Raw genomic sequence first — 19,784 nt, 5'->3', positions numbered from 1 at the left:
GAAAAACAAAAAAAAAGCGTGATTAAATTTTTTTTTTTTTTAAATCAACCTGTTTTTCATGCAGTTACAAAAATGTCCACTCAGCTACACCATGAATTTTATTCTTGAAGCAAAGAAACATGTATTTAAAACCCAATATCATAAAGTGATATGAAAACAGTGAAATGAAACCATGTTTAATGCAGCTAATCTGATGTTTTCTCACATTTTAACATATTCTAATACTAGTTATTACTCACTTCATAGAGATAATATGCAAAAAATAAGTATTAACAATTGATTTCCATTCAAGAACCAATAAAGAACAGCAAAGTTACAATAATGGTATGAATTGCAGTTTATGAGATGATGCATAAGTGTCAGCTGTGTTGGTTGATATGGAACTAAAACAACAAAACCCATGAATATACAAGAGTAAAGCTGTAGAGTAATTGTTCACTGTAGTGACCACTATGCATGAAAGGGTTAGAGCACAGGTGTCAAACATGCGGCCCGGGGGCCAAATCCTGGCCCACCAAAGGTTCCATTCCAGCCCACGGGATGAAAGTGCAAAAATGAACCTGAACAGTCCAGGTTGTCCAAATCATTTTGGTTCAGGTTCCACATACAGACCAATGTGATCTACAGTAAAAATAACAACACAATAACCCATAAATAATGACAACTACAAATTTTTTTTATGAAAAATTCTGTGGAAAAAATTGAAGTGAAAAAAAAAAACACTACACTGTGAAAATGTATTTATTTACATTTACAAAACTATTTTTTCACCATAAAATGCAAATAAATACATAAATATAAACAAAGCTGAACAACCCGAAATGTGCAATTTTAACAATATTCTGCCTGTTACTAAATGTTTGGTGCATTTATGGATCCCCTGTGATCTGCAGTTGTGTTAATAATAAGGGATGTAATATTGTAGAAATTGTTTAAATTTTTGTTCCAAACTCCAAAATTTTAACAATATTCTGCCTGTTACCAAGCGTTTATGTAACACTGTGTGTAAATGTACCTGTATAAATAATAAGTCGAGGCATAATATTGTTAAAATTGCACTAATTTTTCAAATGAAATTTCTGTTTTTTCAGGTTATTCACATCTTTTTGTAAAATGTAAATATTTTCATAATTTAATTGGGGTTTTTTGTACTAAAACAAAAAGAAAAACTTGGATTTGTCATTATTTATAGGTTAGTAAGTCATTATTTTACTGGTCTGGCCCGCTTGAGATCACATTGGGCTAAATATGGCCCCTGAACCAAAATGAGTTTGACACCCCTGGGTTAGAGTAAACCCATTCCAGACTTGATGGGAGACCTATAGTATCCAAATGCCACAGTCTGATGTGTACACTAGAGGCCGCCAGTGAGCCGTGTTAGGCGCATGACTCCACGCGAACGTGAATTGTGAGTAAATGTGTCTTATGTACTGTTTAGGCCCATTGCCCATAATGGTGTGATGATTACAATGAAAACATACAGTATGCACATGCAAATGCCATTTACCATATGACTGACAGTGGCTCTGCAGAGATGGAACATGCAACTTCTGCAGGTTGTGCGTGGAAAGGGCAGAGAATCACAGGTGAATCCAACTGAGTGTTGATTTCAGAGTAAAACCAGCGCAATGAGGAATCCAGATCGGTGATGAAAAATAATAATTCATGCAACTGCTGACGGCATCATTAATATGCATCTTATGGTTTTTTTTTCCTGCGCTTGTTTCCTCTTATTGAGAAGACTTTGCACTGATTGGAATCGACAGTCGGTAATAAATATGTCACAATTGGGTTTTTACAAGCGTAAAAGCCGCAATTAATGATGATATAAGTCTATATTGTTCATTAATGTGATCGGTGATGATCTGTATATTAAGATGAATTATTCAGACTGAAATGCCACATTATTTCTGTTACTCTATATGCAGGGGGCTTTTGTCATTTTGCAGTTTTTTAAGTACAAGTGTAGTATCGACGACAGGATCCTGATGAAATGGTCAACAGCGAGGGCGCACGGATGCCTCGCTTCATCTACGAGTAGACGACCTCCTACCGACTTACTTCACGTCACCCCGCCCGTCTGCCTGCCGTCTCCTCCCTAAAACCTTGGCTGCGACCATCCCTTTGAGCGGCTCTGGGCTGGGAAATAGACACAGAGAGACAAGAGGGAGAAACTGACAGAGTCCAAATACATGCAGACTCCCAACATCACCTAGACCACCTGCTCCAGCCGCGCAAGAGGAGGAAGACGCACAAGTGCAGGCGCGTCCAAGCAAGCGAACCAGCCGAGCAAGAGCATCAATACCAGGAGCACACAGCTCACATTGGAACAAGAGTTTCCCCCTGTAAAAACTCTTAGGAAAAGAGCATAGCTGTGCTAAAAGAACAAGACAGGCTAAATGAGTACATGGTAAGAAGAGTCATGCATCTGAACAGAGAAGAAGATGCCAGTAAAGGTGAGTAAAACATCTGTGTGTCCATCTGTGGATCATTTTAATCCTGGATCTCGGGCTCAGTGTTCAGTTCAAAGCTCTCGCGTTGGTTGCCAGATGCCCTTGAGTGTGTCATGTTGATGTCAAGTAATGATGCTGGGGGTCATTCCAACCAGCTGATGGTAACTGCTGCTTCTGCTTTTGCCAGTCTGCCTTTCACTTAAAAAAAAAAAAAAAAAAAGCAGTGGCAGCGAGAAGGGATGTTGCATACACCCAAGGTGGCAATAGTGACTGTCTGTCTGAGAGACGGACACTTGAGCACTTGTTGTGCTCCATCTTCATCCTCTGTGGGTTTTCGTAGTCACGGTCGTTTCTCTTTTTTCTTTTCTTTTCTTTTCTTTTCTTTTTTTTTTGCAAGAGGTGACCTGAGTCCAAATGCACAAGGTCATGTATTTTCGGCCATATTCATGTGATGTGCAGCCTGTCGTGTTTGTGTAGCAGGGAGGTGCGTGTGTTTGGATTTGTCTGTAACTGAGTCGCCACGGTTGTGTGTCCTCCGTTGTGGTCGGAGGGGAGAATTAGAGAGCAGACGGTGTGTAATGACACGAACCATTCCATCACTCTAAGTAATGAAGGAGTAAATAGCGTTTGATGCCTGTGCCAACCCTTTACTGGGCATCTTTACTTCCAATCTATGAACTGAGGTCGAGGTCACTGACTACCACCTGATGCTGAAGGAGATTTGCCTTTTTCAGTGTCTGTCGGCGTGACGCAGCCTGTGTCTTCTTTGGCTTTGTTGTATAAACACCAGCAGAGTTGACTTGTGTCTACCACACCACACCCACATGGAGTAAGTTGAAAATAATTTGACTGACATGCAGTATGTCCACAACATCTGCACTGTTTCAGCTGTGGATGTGGACCGGATCCAGCACTATTTGCATGATATTTGTTGTTTGAAAACTCTCCAGCTGCAAAAATCAAAGGTGAAATGAGTCAAGTATGAGCCGTGTAGTTCTGTCCAGAGCAGCAGTGTGGTTTAGTTAGTACAAGCTGCAACTGCAACTGTTAGAAAACTCTATTTTCTCAAATCAGAGCAACATACTGCTTATATTGTGAAACTGCTATCAAGGGAATGCAACATTTTACTTTTTTATCCAGCTGTCGAGGCTTATGCACAGCTCACGTCTTTGTTTTTTACCAGCTGTGAAGCATGCGGTTTGGTAAAGAGCTTCCCATGTGGCGAGTGTTACCCTGCACAATGAACATCACTCCTCATCCAAAATGTCTTGCGACCTCATTGCCAGATACGGTTACACCAGGGACAAAAGATGAGTCACCATCTGCAACTAGAAGTGATTTCATGATTACATGACTGGCATGTGTGTGTCTGCATGTGGGTGAGACATGTGTGTGTGTGTGTCTGTGTAGGTGAGAGACAGATAAAGTGAGAGTGTCTGCATCTGAGAGTGAGAGGAAGATGTTCAAGTTGGGAGACATTGCCTAAAAGGTGAAATTAAGCTTTGGAACACAGCCATACTGAAGCTGTAATGTTTTGAAGTGCTGTTGTCAAGACTTACAATATGCACGACTAAAAGAATCGTATCCATCCATATAAATCATCATAACGGATACGCAACAATGGCTGCTATTATGATAGTGATAACAATGGCTTTATGATTATAAGTGAAATCACATCCACTAATGACTCAAAAGACATTTCACTACCTAAAGTATTAGAGTATAAAGAGCTATTTCATTAGGTAATTTTCTCTATGGTGATAAGAAATGATGAAGAAAAGCATTGAAACTCTGAAGAACAGCTGATCCATTGCAACAGTTTGCCTTAATTTACCTGTCATGTTAAATAGGCTTATCCTCTGTAATGTACTGTAAGGCTAAAGGGTACTCTGCACTTACACCCTCGCTTGAAACAGATGGTGTTTTCCTGCTTATAGGCAGTCTACTGTGTCAAAATGAATCAGATCAATAGCTTAGATTCATTATCAAAAAAATTATAATCCACCCTCCAGCTTTAGTTGACATGTCACATTATCCCAGACAATCTAGACAATGCACAAATACATTCAACACATGTTCTGATGAAGACTATCTATTTCAAGAAGAAATCTCACTAGCGTTAAATTATTGAGTGGTTTACTGTTGCCAAGGGCTCCGTCGCTGTGATTTATGGTGAAAAATAAAAGTGACTAATCTCTTGATTCTGGAATGGTTGAAAATACGAAAGCAATATTCAGCAATATTCAACAGTCGTATGAGCTGTGTGAGCGATAGGGAAGCTCAACAGGAAGGTGTCAGTCAAACCCTGTCTGAGAAAATGCCTTGATCGGCCCCGTATGAGCACATTTCAGCTGAAAAATATAACGTTTTCCCATCCGTTTGCTAAGAAGGTAAACATTAGCTGTGGTTACAACTCCCTTACAACCTCTACTTATCTGGTGATACATTAAAAGTAGCAAATAATCAATATGTTCATTCTGTTCTCCATGCTTTCCTTAGTACTTGCTCATTTTGTAGCATCGGTTTGTTGGAGCAGGTGACTGGTTTTCTTCCCTCGCAGTAACTTGGTCCTGGGTTCAAAAGGCTGTGGTCTTTTCCTGAAGGATGATCTCAGGTGTCCTTCTCCTGTGTGAGTTCCCTTTAGCCTCCTCTCAGAGTCCAAACACCTGTTACATGAAGGCCGGCACAGGTTACATTAATTCAAGACTGAAAAACGACCTACAGGTGAAAGTGTGTACAGGTTTTAGAAGCAGAGTTTTGTGCATCTGTGTTTAGGGGGTAGTTTTGTCAGTTTTAAATGATCTCTGCTAGATGTCGACTGATTTAAAGGCTGGGATAATGACGATGGTTTGTTTGGTGCTGAAAGTGTTCTGCGAGAAACTGAAGACCCTGGTGCTAAAAGTTAAACATATTTATAGGGTGGACCTAGCTAAACAAATACAACATGTTTATATGTGACTTCAGTACTTTTAGCACCAGGGTCTTCAATTCTTTTTCTCCTAGTTTATCAGAAATTGGAAAACCGAACATCAATGTCAAAGTAATTTGTACACCAGTGAATAGATCTGAATCAGTGAAAGTCAAACTGATTAACTGGTCTACTGCTGGGACACTAACATCACTTAGAAGCTGCCACACAATGAACTTTACCCAAATACAGTTCAAATACACTGTTGAATTTAGGACTGGGTGATAAAACGATAACGAGATATGTCGTGAAATAGCTAACTTTTCCATAGAAATATGAGACATGCTTGATACAATTTCAGTAGAATTAATTCGTTCATGTTTTGACAGACGTAACAACAGCCAATCATAATTAAGTAGGGCCAAACCGAACCAATCACGCTAGAGCCACGTCAAGTTAGGTTGACGCACACAGCACAGATGTAAGAGCAGCCGCAGCACACACACTAATGTTTGGGCTGCAGAGGGAGGTAATAAGTGAGCCCTCAGGAGAAAATGTGACCCAGAACGCAGGCGACGGGGTTACTGAAAAGCAGGGTATGGCATAGAAGGGAGTCAGATGTTCAAAGCGTGTTAAGTTTCACTTCCAGTTTTACGCCAGTTATGGAACACAGCCCCATGTATATACCATATTGTTTCCTGAAGATGGTCTGTTTTGTTTGTGTTCTCTTTTAAAACTTGAAAGCTTTTGCCGGCTGATCAGACTTTTAGTTTATTTTTAAATATATGTACCTGTTTTATTTATCTGAAACAGTTGTATAATGTTCTTCTGCACATCTGTAATGTTTGACCTCTGACAGAAAGTAAATCATATTTAAGTCAAAAATAACCTTCTGATGTCTTCACAACTAACTTATGAGTAACAGAAAATTTAAGCTTGAAAAAAATAGTGATTTGATTTATATCATGATATATGTCGATATCATCTGATATAAAAAAAATTATCGTGATATGATTTTTTTCCATACCGCCCAGCTCTATGTTGAATTGTATTTATTTCTAGGCTGTAAATAAAGCCTGTAAGTAGACAGTAGACAATAGAAACAACATGGTTGGTCGTTTAGACCTACTCCTTAAGGTGTTCATATAAGCATATACATATAATCCACTCCCTATATGCATATAAAAACTTATTTTAAGCTAAACAAAACACAATTTCTTTTTTTTTTTTTTCAATGTAAACCAAATCATTAATATTCCATTTCTCCTAATAGATCCCTCTAAAGCTAATGCCACTTTTCCACTCATGGGATTAGCTCAGCTCACCTTGTCTTGGTGTGGTCTTTTTTGCATTTCCATTATGAGAACGCAGGAATCCACTATCAGATAGTGTTTTTAGTGTCCTTTGACTAAGGTTCCAGTGAAGCAATACTTAACATATTGTAAAACCATGCCACTCACAGGCTGGGTGTCCAGAGGCATCACTGTGTAAATACATATGTGGATCATCATGCTGTGGTGTGGGGAAAAAGTTAAGATAATGGAGAATGCATGAAAGAGGAACACATTGTCAAGTAGGAAATACATTTGTTCAAACAACTGTAGTCTCACCTGGAAAAAAATCTTACACCTATGTTTTCTTTTGACACTTCTAAGTTGCAGATGAAGTTTCTTTGTTAGTCATTATTGCATTACTCATGGCTGCAGTCCGGTTGAAGACGTGTCACATTTGGTTTACATCACTTTACTATGACAACCACCGAAGCTGAGGTCTTACCAAAGATACCTAGGGGTACTGATCAAAGATTCTGACTGGTTTCACTCTGGATGTAAATGCAATGACTCTCCTGTGGTCAGTTTGCCTTTGTTGGATTTTTGTAGGCGTATGGTAGATATTAGCGATATTAGTGGCAAGTTGTGTTATTTTTACCTTCAGTTTTAACAATGTAAAGAAGAAGAAAACATAAAATACATGCACTTGGTCCATTGTTCAGCTACATGGCAGACTGTAAAGCTACTGTAAATTTCTAACCGTTCTATTTTCTCACAAAATACTCATCCTGTTAACGTTAGATCTAAACATAATTTGCTAGGCTATTGGTAGGATGTTATAGATCATCACAGAAGCTGTGTGATTGTTCTGGAACCAACACCTGTTTATTCAGTGAACTGAGCTTATTCTCCCATAGGACTCCATTCAAACAGAAGAAACCTCTGGTCTCCCTTCAAAGACCCCGAGGTTGTGATGTGGTTACACACATAGACTCACCTCTTGCTTCTTAATTTTGTTCATCTTTGGGTCTACTATCCTTGCTGTGAAAAGGAAATATCCTGGTGCCAAGAATAAAGCCAAGCTGACTTAAGTCAAGAAGAAATGTGCTGGTACTGTAAGTGGAGGTGTCGTTACGCATTGGCCTTTCAAACAAAGTGTAACTGTCGTCTGCTTCATTTGCATTGATGTGAATGGGTTTAAACCTGATGCTATAATGTGCTATAAGTTCTGCATTCTGACTGTATAACAACCAGGCATGCCTAGTCTCCACAGTGACATAATGTAACTAATTTCATTGCATTATATATTTTTTTTGTCTCTGTAGAGGAGCAAAGTCAGTTGGAATTTGGAATTAATTGGACCATATTGTGGAGGAAAACACTAGTACATTTTGTAGTGGTTTGTCGGTGTTTTTGCAGCATTGTTGTAATCTCTCCAAAACAGGCCAGGTGTAAATGTCAGGTGTCAAGTAGAACTCAGTGCAAGGTGCAAAAGAGGATCATTATTAATCCAGCACAAGAACAGTCAGAGATAATTGCTTAATGTTAGTAGCATTTAGATTCAGAGGCAAAAGTTTAATTAATAATGGTTCAAAACTAATGGGCTGGAATCTTATTAGTGGGTTGAGACAAACTGCTGGAGAGAAAAGAGAGACAAAGCAGTAATTAATAGAATCAGAAACAAAGGTGTTTTTCTTCCCTCTTTTGTAACCACGGTGTTGGGAAGTGAAACACTTAGATTTGCAAACTCAAGGGACAAGACAGTGAGGCTATGAAAGGGGAAATATTGCTCTGTTCTGCTTAGCTGTGCGCATATTTACAACCAAAGAAGACTATGATAGAGGATCACATCATGATACCTGAATACAAACGGCAGACAAAAAAAGAGTGACGATGTGTGACAGATAAATACCAGACTGTGTTTGGTGAGCAGAGCTGGGCAAGTAAATTGGTAAAGTGGCACATATGCTTCATTTATGGTACAAAATTGATAAATGATGCAAAAAATAAAAACAAGGCTTTTGGTCTGGTGAAGGCTTCACACTGTCACAGATTCATCAGCCCATTAGTTGTAAATAAAATCACAATAACCATTCAGAGCTGTGGTTACTGTTTTGCTTTTGCTTCTAATTGCAACTGCAGTGATTTTTCCAAACCTGTTTTTTGGCTGAGAGGTACACTGTAAGACTTAGTGTAAGTGTGTATATTGGATTTTCTATTGTCACGCCTGTGCTCTTACATAACCCTCCTCCAGCACCAAGTCCATACTAAACACAGCATCGTAATTGCTCTCTTCCTTTGTCTTGCTTCTGTCTCTCCTCTCACTTGACCCTGTTTGCCATCTTGTCTGGCTTATACTTTGTGTATCGCAATTATTGATAAGCAGCAGCGCGCAGGTAAAACAGAGAGCTAGAGATGGTGAATAAGATTTAGGAATCTGCGTCAAGAAAGTAGCCTACCTCTGTACCAGCAGTGTGGGTTGGAAATGTTACTGGCAGATATGGAGAGCTGGTGGAGAAAGACAGAAATAGATAATTGGAGACAGAGGCAGAGAGGAAGAGAGAGATGCAGTCTATATTTTGAGAGACTATCTATGTTAGTCTCCCAGAGGTGAGTACTTTTGAAGAGGAGGCTAAGGAGAGGAAGAGACATACACTATGCCTTTTAATCAGTGAACTCATTGAAGCAATACTGGTCTCCAGATACTGAGTTAGGGTTAAAGTGAAGACAGAGAAAAAGACAGGAGGAAGACAGATGTGGCTTTTTTTGATCCTGATCTGTGTATACACATTTGGGGAAAAAAGATGCTCTCCAAGCTATTCTGTCTGGAAAAATGCTGACAACAATAATAATGCGTTTAAGCAATACTTAAGAACATTTTTACCACAGTTTCTTGCACACAGAATACTTTAATGTCTGTAAGATTCAAACAACAGAAGGATGCCAGGGGTTTTGTGATATAAATATATATATATATATATATATATATATATATATATACACACACACACACACACACACACACACACACACACACACACACACACACACATACACACAATGCCATGTGGCAAAGGAAAAAAAAATGTAGCGTTTTATAAAGCACCTTATAAATGTGAAAGAGAATATAATACTGTATGGAGCACACAAAATATAGAAAGGAAGTTTAGAAAAGCATATTTTGTTAGCAAGTTGAAAAAGTTTTTTATATTTAATTGGTTAGTATTTAATATTGTAATATTTTCATGCTTACTTGTGAACCTTTATGCACTGAAAATACAGAAACTGTGGTGTATTGCATATGTATATGTATTTTTATGAGATTTTGGTCATATTCCAATACCCTACATGTGAATATAATTTAATCTATGCATAAAATCTACTTCACTATAAAATCTTACCCTGGAGCCATTATATTAACATAATGTAAGGCTTATAAATGCATGTTGACTTGAGGGGAGATACACATGACTGTTAGATGATTGCTGCATGTTTTTATTGTAGCCAGGTCCCATCACACTGTTTGTCATCCCTATAGCGTTCACCCCTGGTTGGTGGAGAGTATACATTGCGATGTGCAACATGTCTTTCCAGCCACTATCATCTCTGGCTAGCCTTGAGCATCACACGGAAGAGTGTAATGCATGCAGAGGTTCAGGTTATAATCAGGTCGCCTCATCCTTCCTCTGCATAGATGCCCCAAGCAGCCAGTAGGAGACCTAGTATTATGACAAAGAATCAAGCAGCGAAGTATGACATCCGTATTGCACTGGACCACATATTAGTATTTCAATTCAACACCAGTGTTTGGGAGTGGATGTACAAGAATGTTGCTACTGAATGCAAGCCACAGGTCTGAAAAACTGTCCAATATCAACATATAGTACTTGGCAGACTCAAATTGGACCAGTTATTTGTGGCTGAACATCTCAGTTTCTTTTAAGGTGATGGCTACCAGCCTCTGTGCCACCTGAGCACCCATCATGCCTTTGTAACAGCTGAATTATAAGTGAGGCTTCTTGGCTACAGGAATCCTCTGTCCAGGCTTTTAGCAACCTGGAGCGAAGCTAAAAATAAACCCTCCTAATCTAAAAAGTGGGAATTACTTTGTTTTGGTTGATACATAGGATATAATAGACATTTTCTGCAGCTCTCAGCTCACCCCATAGTATTGCTGTATGACTCTGATTTCAGAATGAGTAAGACACAGGGATATTTGCGGTTTATTCTCCTGCTGAGAATGGTGACAAGAGAGGGGACGCACTGCTGCGTCCAGAGTATGAGTGAGCAGGATACAAAAATGATTTGTTTAAGTGGATGATTGATGGGTGGATCATGTGATGGTTGTTGGATGATGAAGAATAGCAGACTGTCCAGATACATGATGTGTGCACCCCACATAGACTGAGGGAGGTGAACAGGATATTATAAGAACAGATATCAGCGGTCTAGCTAGGAACAGATGGTGAGCCAGAGCTACGCACAGACAGGATCTTCCTGCCAATACAGGACTGACAGAGAATTCTGTCAACACGCACAGATACAAACACAGCTTTGACTTGTAAAAGTCTTGATGAGGGAGTGTATGATCACAAAGGCTGCATAGCTGTCAGTGTCATACCCCAACCCTTCATTTCCGCTCTCATCTTTTTGTCTGTTTCCGCCTCTTTCAGTTCTCTGTTGCTCATCATCTTACTGACTCTCTATGGCCACCTGTTTTCTCCTGCATCACTGTGAAATATCATGATAATGCAGTCCAATTCCAACAAACGCCGGTGCTTGAGTCATATACTGTTTGATTTGATCCAGTTTTGGATTCCCAGAAAAAACATTTATGTCAGACTCATAAATTATTCATTACAGGTAGTAGAGAAGCAATATAATTAAATAAGCTAATGGTAAAGAAGCTCTCAGGGACTATTAAATGTAGCACAAATGTTTATTTCACAGTTAATTAGGTTTATACTTTGTCTGATGCACATCAGACATCCTAACGTTAGCATCAACCAGGGGTAGAGTAGGCGTCGGCCGACGTCCAAGTAGCATGTGGAGACCTGGACTCCTGGGGGCCGCCACACTGCAGGGATGTGGAGACTGCAGAGCGCTGGTGTGTATACCTGCTGCAGCTCGACATGATAGACAGACTCAGTCCAAACTGCTGGCTGTCTCCCAAAAAATCTGCACATTTTATTGTTCTTGCAAACTTTCAGTCTGTCCTCAGACTTAACTGGCATCTACTCTAAAAATCTGTATTTTCAGTGTGAGTGTACAATAAATGACTGACGAGTATTCTTCATGGATGAAATGTCAGCATTAACCTTTTCTGCACCTGGTTGGAAGAATGACGTCCCACTCGCTGGGCTGTCAGTGGGTTTTACTTCTGAATTCAAACAGTCCAGCTGTTCTGGGAAAGCTGTCAAATTTGTCTTACATTATCCATCAGAACTAGCTTCTGTGAGAGCTGGGGTGAGGAATGGGACATGTAGTTACAGAATCACGCTTGATTAGCAATGCAGTTTGAGGTTTCTGGTCCATAATACTTCATCTTTTAACTCCCCAAAGTTTGCTGTTTCCTCTGCCTCCATCTCCAGGGTCAGTAATTTCTTAGACCAAGTTTTCTGGACTAATATGGCAAATATTTGGGAGCTTGATATATATTTTCTCTACCCTTTGAAATCCACTCTATAATGTCTGAAAAGTTCAGCTGGCAGGTTAACTCTGAGTCATGGTGACCTTGTCTTTTCTGCTCCTGTAATAAGGGCAGTGCCAACTCAGATGTCAGAATAAAATGTTGCAATACATATGTATAATTTCTGCATCATTTGACATTAAAGGATTGGTCCTATTTTCAACAGGCAACTGACTGTAATGGATGGCTGATGTAAAAGAAAATCTAGGGTTTTGACTCTAGAGTGGAATTTGCATCACAAACCCCGTACACCGTCAAGTATACAATAAAAGAGGTTTGGTTATGGTTAAGAAAAGATCATGATTTGGATCTTGGGACTTAACCTCTTAAGCACTGGGCCATTTGTTTCCAGTAGGAATCACTTCAGTGTCACACAAAACAATGCATCAGCCAATGGTAGTTTTAGCCATACAAAACCAAGTTATGATCAGAAAACAGCAAAGATAAGACAAAATTCATAATGATCGCTTCATAATGTGACCATTATTTTTGCTTTTCTTTGGTTTGTTCAATGAGTTTTTGGCTTTAGAGAAATAGTACTTGTACTATTGGATCTGCTTGGTGTTAGCTTAGCGGTGCAAAGTTTGTTGTATTGGTCTGCTGTTTTACTAAATTATTCATGACATACGGTGGTCTCAGACTGTTCGCTTATTTTAGATATTTGCCTAGTTAAGTGCGTGTTGTTTGAGTTGTGTTCTGTTGTCTGACATTGGATTTGGTTGAGGTTTTAGCCAATGTTATTCTGGTTACATGGATGTATAGCATGTGTATACTGCTACAAGTGTCACATAGCATTACCATGACAACACAGACGGAATGGCGGCTGCAATTTATGCACCTCTTGTAGTTGTATGAGCAAGGGCAGGAAGAAAGTAACATCAGTTTATTAACTGTAACCCAGGAAGGAAGTGATGCAAGTCAGGAATAAACATGAAAAAACTTATTTGCTACCTCTACAGCCTGGAAACTGGGTGTATAGGAATTGGTAGAATCTTTATTTCCTCTAAAACTACTTGAATAACAATAAGCTGAAAGGTAATTATGGAATTTTTGCTCAGTAACACCACAAAACTATCAAGCGCTGCAGCTTTAAATAGAGACAATGATTAGAGGGAGGCCGCTGGAGATGAAAATAACGAACAATGAACTTTGTGGACTTACACACAGGAGACCAGTGTTGGTGTCTTGTTTCCAACTGAAGATAAATGCTATATTTTTAGTCCATCCTAATTTTAGCTCTCTACCCAACCCTTTTTGTAACCCTAACCAAATGATTTTTGTGCCTAAATCTAACCAAAGTCAATTAATTGCATTGTCACAGCCTGAATGCAAGAGTCTTATAGTATTTTTTTAAACCTGTTAATGGTACTTTGTGTCTCAAAAAAACATACATATATACACTATTGCCCATAAAGTTGGAATAAAATATTTTACCTCTTCTCATGAAATGTTTGTGACAATGTGATTTATTGTTGATAAAGTGTAACTGGGACTCTGTATGTCATCATTGCACCAGGTCGAAGGTGATAACTGATGTGTATAAATAGCAATAAAATGAGGAATGAAAATTATTCCAACTTTATGGGCAACAGTGTATGTACATATAGATCATTCTGGCAGAGAAGTGGAAATCAACATGCCATTCAGACGTGATGATGCACTGAATATTTTTAAACATGTACTGTATCTATAAATGTTCATGTTCAGAAATGGCTTATTTGTGTTTGGTAGAAAAGTACAATGTCCGTGTTTTATTCTTGTGAGTGGATTGGCAGTTCCTTGGATGGAGCCTGGTCACTGTGTAGCTGCTGTGCCTGTTTCAGGACTGTTGAACAGCAGCACAATATGTGCACCGGTGTTCTTCTCCTGAGGCACCAAGGCCACAGAGGTGACTCAGCGTCGCTCCTGAGGACTGGACAGACTGTTGCAGAGGCAGTGGATTATTTTAAGAAGACTCCGAACAGGTTACAGCACAGTGTTCCTCTTGCAGTTTTGACTTTTCTCACTTGTCTGCCGTGTTTTCTTACTTACTTACATTTCCGTCCCCTTTGTACTGCACTTTACTCTTTTCATTTGATATGTTTTATTTATGCAACACCCATGGATTTCCTGGGTTACTACTATTGCCTACAGGTATCTATTCTTGCCTCCCTTCACTTATCAGTCCTGTCTACTGTCTGCTGTTTACATGGCTAACACTGTCTGGATTGTCCAAGAGAAGACCTGAAAGAGAAAGGAAATTCAGTTAATTTAGATGATTAAAAGTTTTATTTAAATGCTGGTAAAATTAAATCATTTTTAACCTCACAATACCAGCTTTCAGTATTTTTCTCACAATAACGCCCACACCTGTACTGATGACTGTAATTGCTGTCATCTTCATATCATCCGTCTGGAGTCAACCCAAGGGAATGAGATGACCGTGTTTGTTTGTGTGTTTACTAGTTAGCATAACATCGAGCCCCGTCCTATTCTAAATGAGCATGTTTGCAAATGCCTGTTTGCGCTGACAATGATGTGTGACACCGTCCACCATCAATTTTTGTATCAATGTCAAGATGATGTTCTCCTACTCCAGCATCGCTTCTCTGGCTTTCTGTTTCAATTTCCTGTCCTCTGCTTTAATGGATTGTTTTTATTTTCCCCTGTGTGTCTAAAACCATCATACATTTAAAATGCTTCAATTATACAGATGGGAAGTAGCCAAGAAATGGTGAGGAGAAGGAGGATGGGGAGTGATGATAGAGCTCCATTGAGGATTTTGGAGAGGGGGAAGAGAGAAAGAAGAGGTGATTTATAAGAGTAAGAAAATGTGGATTGAAAAAAAAACAGGAGAGTTAATATATCAGGGCAATATTAACTGGAAAAAAATAAACACAAAATTTGGCTCAGTTTACCTCTCTGATAGACACAACTAACATTATTCTGTTAAAAATACCTGCGCTCTAGGCCTTAAAGAAAATGAAATTAATAAAAAAAAAAAAAAAAGGAAGATCCCATTTGATGTTTCTGACAGCTGTACCTCTGCAGGATTAAGTTTAACCCCTGTCCTAAATCAGATCATTAAGCATTAGACAGGTTACCATAGCAACGTCACATACTGCTCATGTGTTAACAGCCACCCCTATGACTGTCATGTAAAACAAACCATGGGAATATGAAAATAACCACAAACACACTGACTTTGTAGTCTGTGATTAGTCGGAAAACAAAACAGAAAAAGCTGCTATTTTAAAAACGGAGCGCTCCTCTGTTTTACATAATGTATTGGATGTATTTGTGATTTGGTCTGTAGGCATGATCTCTGATCTGAAGTGTACGTCTTGTATAGAATTTGTATTATAGCTCTTTTAACACATACTCAGTTTGGTGTTAGGGATGAAGGATTTGTGGTCACAGTTTTAGTGGGAATGGTACGTTTTGCTTATGTGACAGAAAGTGAATGTGAAAGCAAAATGGAAACATAGCCAATAACCTTGAAATGACAAAGCTGTGACATAAAAGAAAATAGGCAAATAATGACATGTCTCAACACATTCTGTACTGTCACGCACAAGTCATGTTTGTCATGCAGCAAAATGCTTTAGAACTTATATCGACAATAGTTAGTTCTCCTCAAAAGGTGTTTGCAGAGTGACAATCTCAACTCCTTTTTCATAATACTGAATGACTGGACCAAAACACATGTCACAAACACCTAGTGTTGTAGTCAAGACCAGCTAGACCGAGACCAAGACACTGCCGAGACCAAAAGGTATCAAGACCAAGACAAGACCGAGACCAAATGAATTGAGTCCGTGGTAAGACCCAGATCACAAAAAATGAGACCAAGACCGGTCTCAAGGACTACATCGCTAGTGGACTGTGGAGAGCCAGCATTATCCTTTAAGAAAATTTAAGCAGTGTAACATGTTTTTCAAATAGATGCATCTGACTGGTTGCATTTCAGGGGGGCGCATAATAAATCATGATACTATTCTGTGATGATGCGGTTTTTGTACAAATCCCATTGAGACCGCTAGGTCCGAGACGAAGACAAGACCAAGACCAAAGAGAGTCAAGACCAAGACCAGACCGAGATCAAAAGAGTTGAGTTCGTAACAAGACCGAGACTACAAAAAATTGGTCTTGAGACCGGTCTCGAGACCAAGACTGGTCTCGGAAACGACATCACTACAAACACCTACAAGTTAAAATTGATTAATTGATTTATCAGACTTAGTAAACTCGTTAGCCTAGCAACGCAAATGCTAAAAAACAGCCCATGAGTAGTCTCTGTAAGATAAACAGGGAATGAGACCACTGCTCATTTGATAATATTTACACTAGTGGCCACTAATGGTACTGCAATGAAAAAATCCTAAAACAGCAAAACAGATAGAGATGTCATTACTGGCTTTTCTTTGACATCACCACACTGTATAGTCTGGTGATGCAGCAGGTGATGCACTAGCCTTCATGTCCAATGGACTGTACAGGGTGAAAGGAACATTTTTTTTTTTTTTCACTGAGGACATATGTTATTTTGGGGTCCAGATTCCAGTTCTAATAATCCATCCATGGTTCTCGACCTTCTCTCAAACCAGTGGCCTAAAACCTTTGTAACTGTTTGTGTTCGACCTTAGTCAGTTGCTACATCCCACACAGAATGAGCCACAATATATTGGGTATATATCAGTTATCACCAATCCTAGCAGCAAGCAGTGTAAAAAAATAATTGACAGAACATCAAGAAGAAAAACAGCAAGAGAAGTTTTAGAAAAAAAATATGAAGTACTGTAATGACAGAAAGACAAGTTTATGGGGAAATATTGAGAGCACAACATAAAAAAGAGGAGTTTTGGGGTTTGCTTGGCTTTCTTTTTTTATTTATTTATTTATTTTTTTGTGTTGATTGCTTGGTTGCCAGAGGTAAAAGAGTAATTGGAGAGAGAGGTACAGGGCAGTGTTTATTTATAAATAAAAGCTCTGAATAATTTAAAGCAACAGTCAAACAGCCATGTGGTCTATTCCCAAGGTGGATATACTGGGGAGACGAAAACAAATCCTGAATTTTTAGGGTACTGTCAGAGTCAGATTTAACATGCCCTCGGAAAAAGTTCACCTGAGACAGAGAAGCAGCTGAGGTAGGTCTCTGAGAAAAACACATAAAATATCCTCGACACATTTGATAGAGATGAACTCGGGTAACTTCACTGGAAGCTCAGTTTGTCCTGCATCATCAGAAGAAACACCCCGGCGCTATAATCTCCATTCATTCATTCCTCCTGGCTTTGAGTCTGTCTATGTGGTTCACTATCTACATACACTACAGTATGTGTAGTGTCTGCTCCTTGTGATGTTGTCCTAGATTGCTGTGGCACTGGGACCCAGAATCATAAAACAATAGCATGGTGCATGGATCACAGGAGCACAAACCAGACACACAGAGGCAGAGATAAATGGCAAAAAATAGCAAAAGGGAAAGAGTGAGCAATAGCGTGATGAGGAAACTGTGTCTGCGAGCATATGGGCCTGTGTGAGTGGAACAGTGGAGTGTTTTCTGGATAATGTGGATAAAAGGGAGGGGAGGGGATATGGAGAACAATATAGAAAAACAAACAGAGAAGCAGACAAAAGATGAAGAGGCACAACAAGCTGGTGTTTGCTTTTCCTTTATATGGGCACATGGATAGAGTACAGTATGATGAAGGCTATCGATAAACACAAAAGAGCACTGGTCATTATACTCCCACAATTTACACTTGCTGTAAGGATGCACTGAAATATCTGCCAGACTTCAGCATCAGCCAATATTTGTTGATATCAGCCAGTATCAGTATTGGCATATACGATGTCTTTATTTTTCTGCTGTTATGTTAACCCTCAAAGACATAAACAGCCACTGGAAACTGAGAGCATCTACTAATCTAAACTGTGTAATCATTTTAAAACTACTGTTACTATCCATACAATTAACTAATTCAATGGTAAATGCCAATAAAATGCCATTTCTCAGCTTTTCAGCATCAGATATGTCACTTTGAAGACTCTGTAATTAACATGGAAATACCATTATGATCTGCAACAATGATTTTACAAGTAAAGCCCATGTAGACGAATGACAATGGATGTAGATGCTTGTTTTTGATGTTCATGTAATGATAAATTTTGATGAAAAGGTCACTTTTTTCAGTTTTGGTATGATTTCCTTTGAATTTACTCTGTGCATTTATGAACATCTGTATGGTCAGTAAATGAAATACAGGGAAATACCTGCCATTTAGGGCTGCTCGATTATAGAAAAAAACAATCACGATTATTTTAGCAATAATTGAAATCACGATTATTAAAAACGATTATTTGCTAACCTTTAAGTTGTTTATTTTTTTTCTTGCAAAACAATGTAAAATACAGGGTGTCCCATAAGTCTCCATACATAGGAAAAATAAACGTTTCTTGACATAAACTATTTTTACTTATATAATATGCTCTATATGACTGCCATTTTGTCGGGAACACATTTCAATGCGTGTCTGCTGAAGAACTATAAAGAAGAAATATAAAGAAATATATGTTAGAACCATATATGTATGGAATGTATTATGTCTCCTATGTATGGAGACTTATGGGACACCCTGTATATTCTTTATTTATGTTTAACATAAATAAAGCTTTTAAACACTAAAACAAAGTATGTTCACTTTTCTACGGAACAAAAAAAAATCTTTGAATGCAAATAAGTATACTGTAAATTCAAGTATGTTTCCTTTTGTAAACAAATAGTGCACTTGAATTAAACTGCTATAGACTTGCCATAGAACTGGAGCAATAAAAAAAAAAAAAAACTCATGTAAAGTGCAAATTATAAATTCAAGTATGTTCAGTGTAGTAGCAGCTGGTGTAAAATGATGTCTTGAAGGCAAAATGTAGCATTTGTCCAGTGTATTCACCATTTGTCTGAAGCCCCAGTTGTCAGTGATGTTAATGGAGCACATACCTTTAACCAGGTAATGGCCAATGGATTCTGTTTTCTTTTGGTGTCTCTCCGATGTTGATGAGTAAGGAGTTGCAGCGTAAAGAGATTCGGAGATTGAAGATTGCATTGCGGACGAAGTTGTAGACAGAGTTGTTTTTTTTGTGTTTTGGTTTTTCATCAGATAATCATAAAGTTCACGGTGGTTAAACTTTAGATGGTTAAAAAAGTTTGTTGTGTTACCGGTCGGTGCGGACACAACTACGAAACACTTTTTGCACGTGCTGTGTTTTTGCTCTTCGTCTTATTCATCAAACCCAAAGTGATTCCATACAATTGAATTTGACTTGCCTTTTCTGTTTACCAAGCGCTTCTGCTGTGATTCTCCTGCCATTTTTCAAGACCGCTAGGTACAACATTCCTTGTGGGGTGGACCTGCCGGCTAGCTGGCAGCTGTAGCTTAGAGGGGGGTGGGGCGGAGCAGCTCATGGTAGCTGGCGTGCGCGTG

General features: G+C 38.9%; 1 protein-coding gene across 2 annotated transcripts in view; it reads left to right on the top strand.

Annotated features, from left to right (window-relative positions):
* The first annotated feature begins 2,020 nt into the window (after window positions 1-2,020).
* Window positions 2,021-19,784, top strand: part of syt7b (synaptotagmin VIIb) — a 135,262-nt gene continuing 117,498 nt past the window's right edge. Inside the window, exon 1 of one of the 2 annotated variants that reach the window (XM_030130949.1) lies at window positions 2,021-2,456. In XM_030130949.1, the coding sequence (XP_029986809.1) occupies window positions 2,408-2,456 (49 nt within the window). In that variant the 5' untranslated portion in view covers window positions 2,021-2,407. The remainder of the gene's footprint in view (window positions 2,457-19,784) is intronic. The other variant, XM_030130950.1, reaches the window with a different exon arrangement.

Source organism: Sphaeramia orbicularis, chromosome 3, assembly GCF_902148855.1.
Source record: "Sphaeramia orbicularis chromosome 3, fSphaOr1.1, whole genome shotgun sequence".
In the NCBI taxonomy this organism is placed as follows: Eukaryota; Metazoa; Chordata; class Actinopteri; order Kurtiformes; family Apogonidae; genus Sphaeramia; species Sphaeramia orbicularis.
The sequence above is the reverse complement of the archived record's forward strand: the minus strand, read 5'-3'. Positions and strand labels throughout refer to the sequence as shown.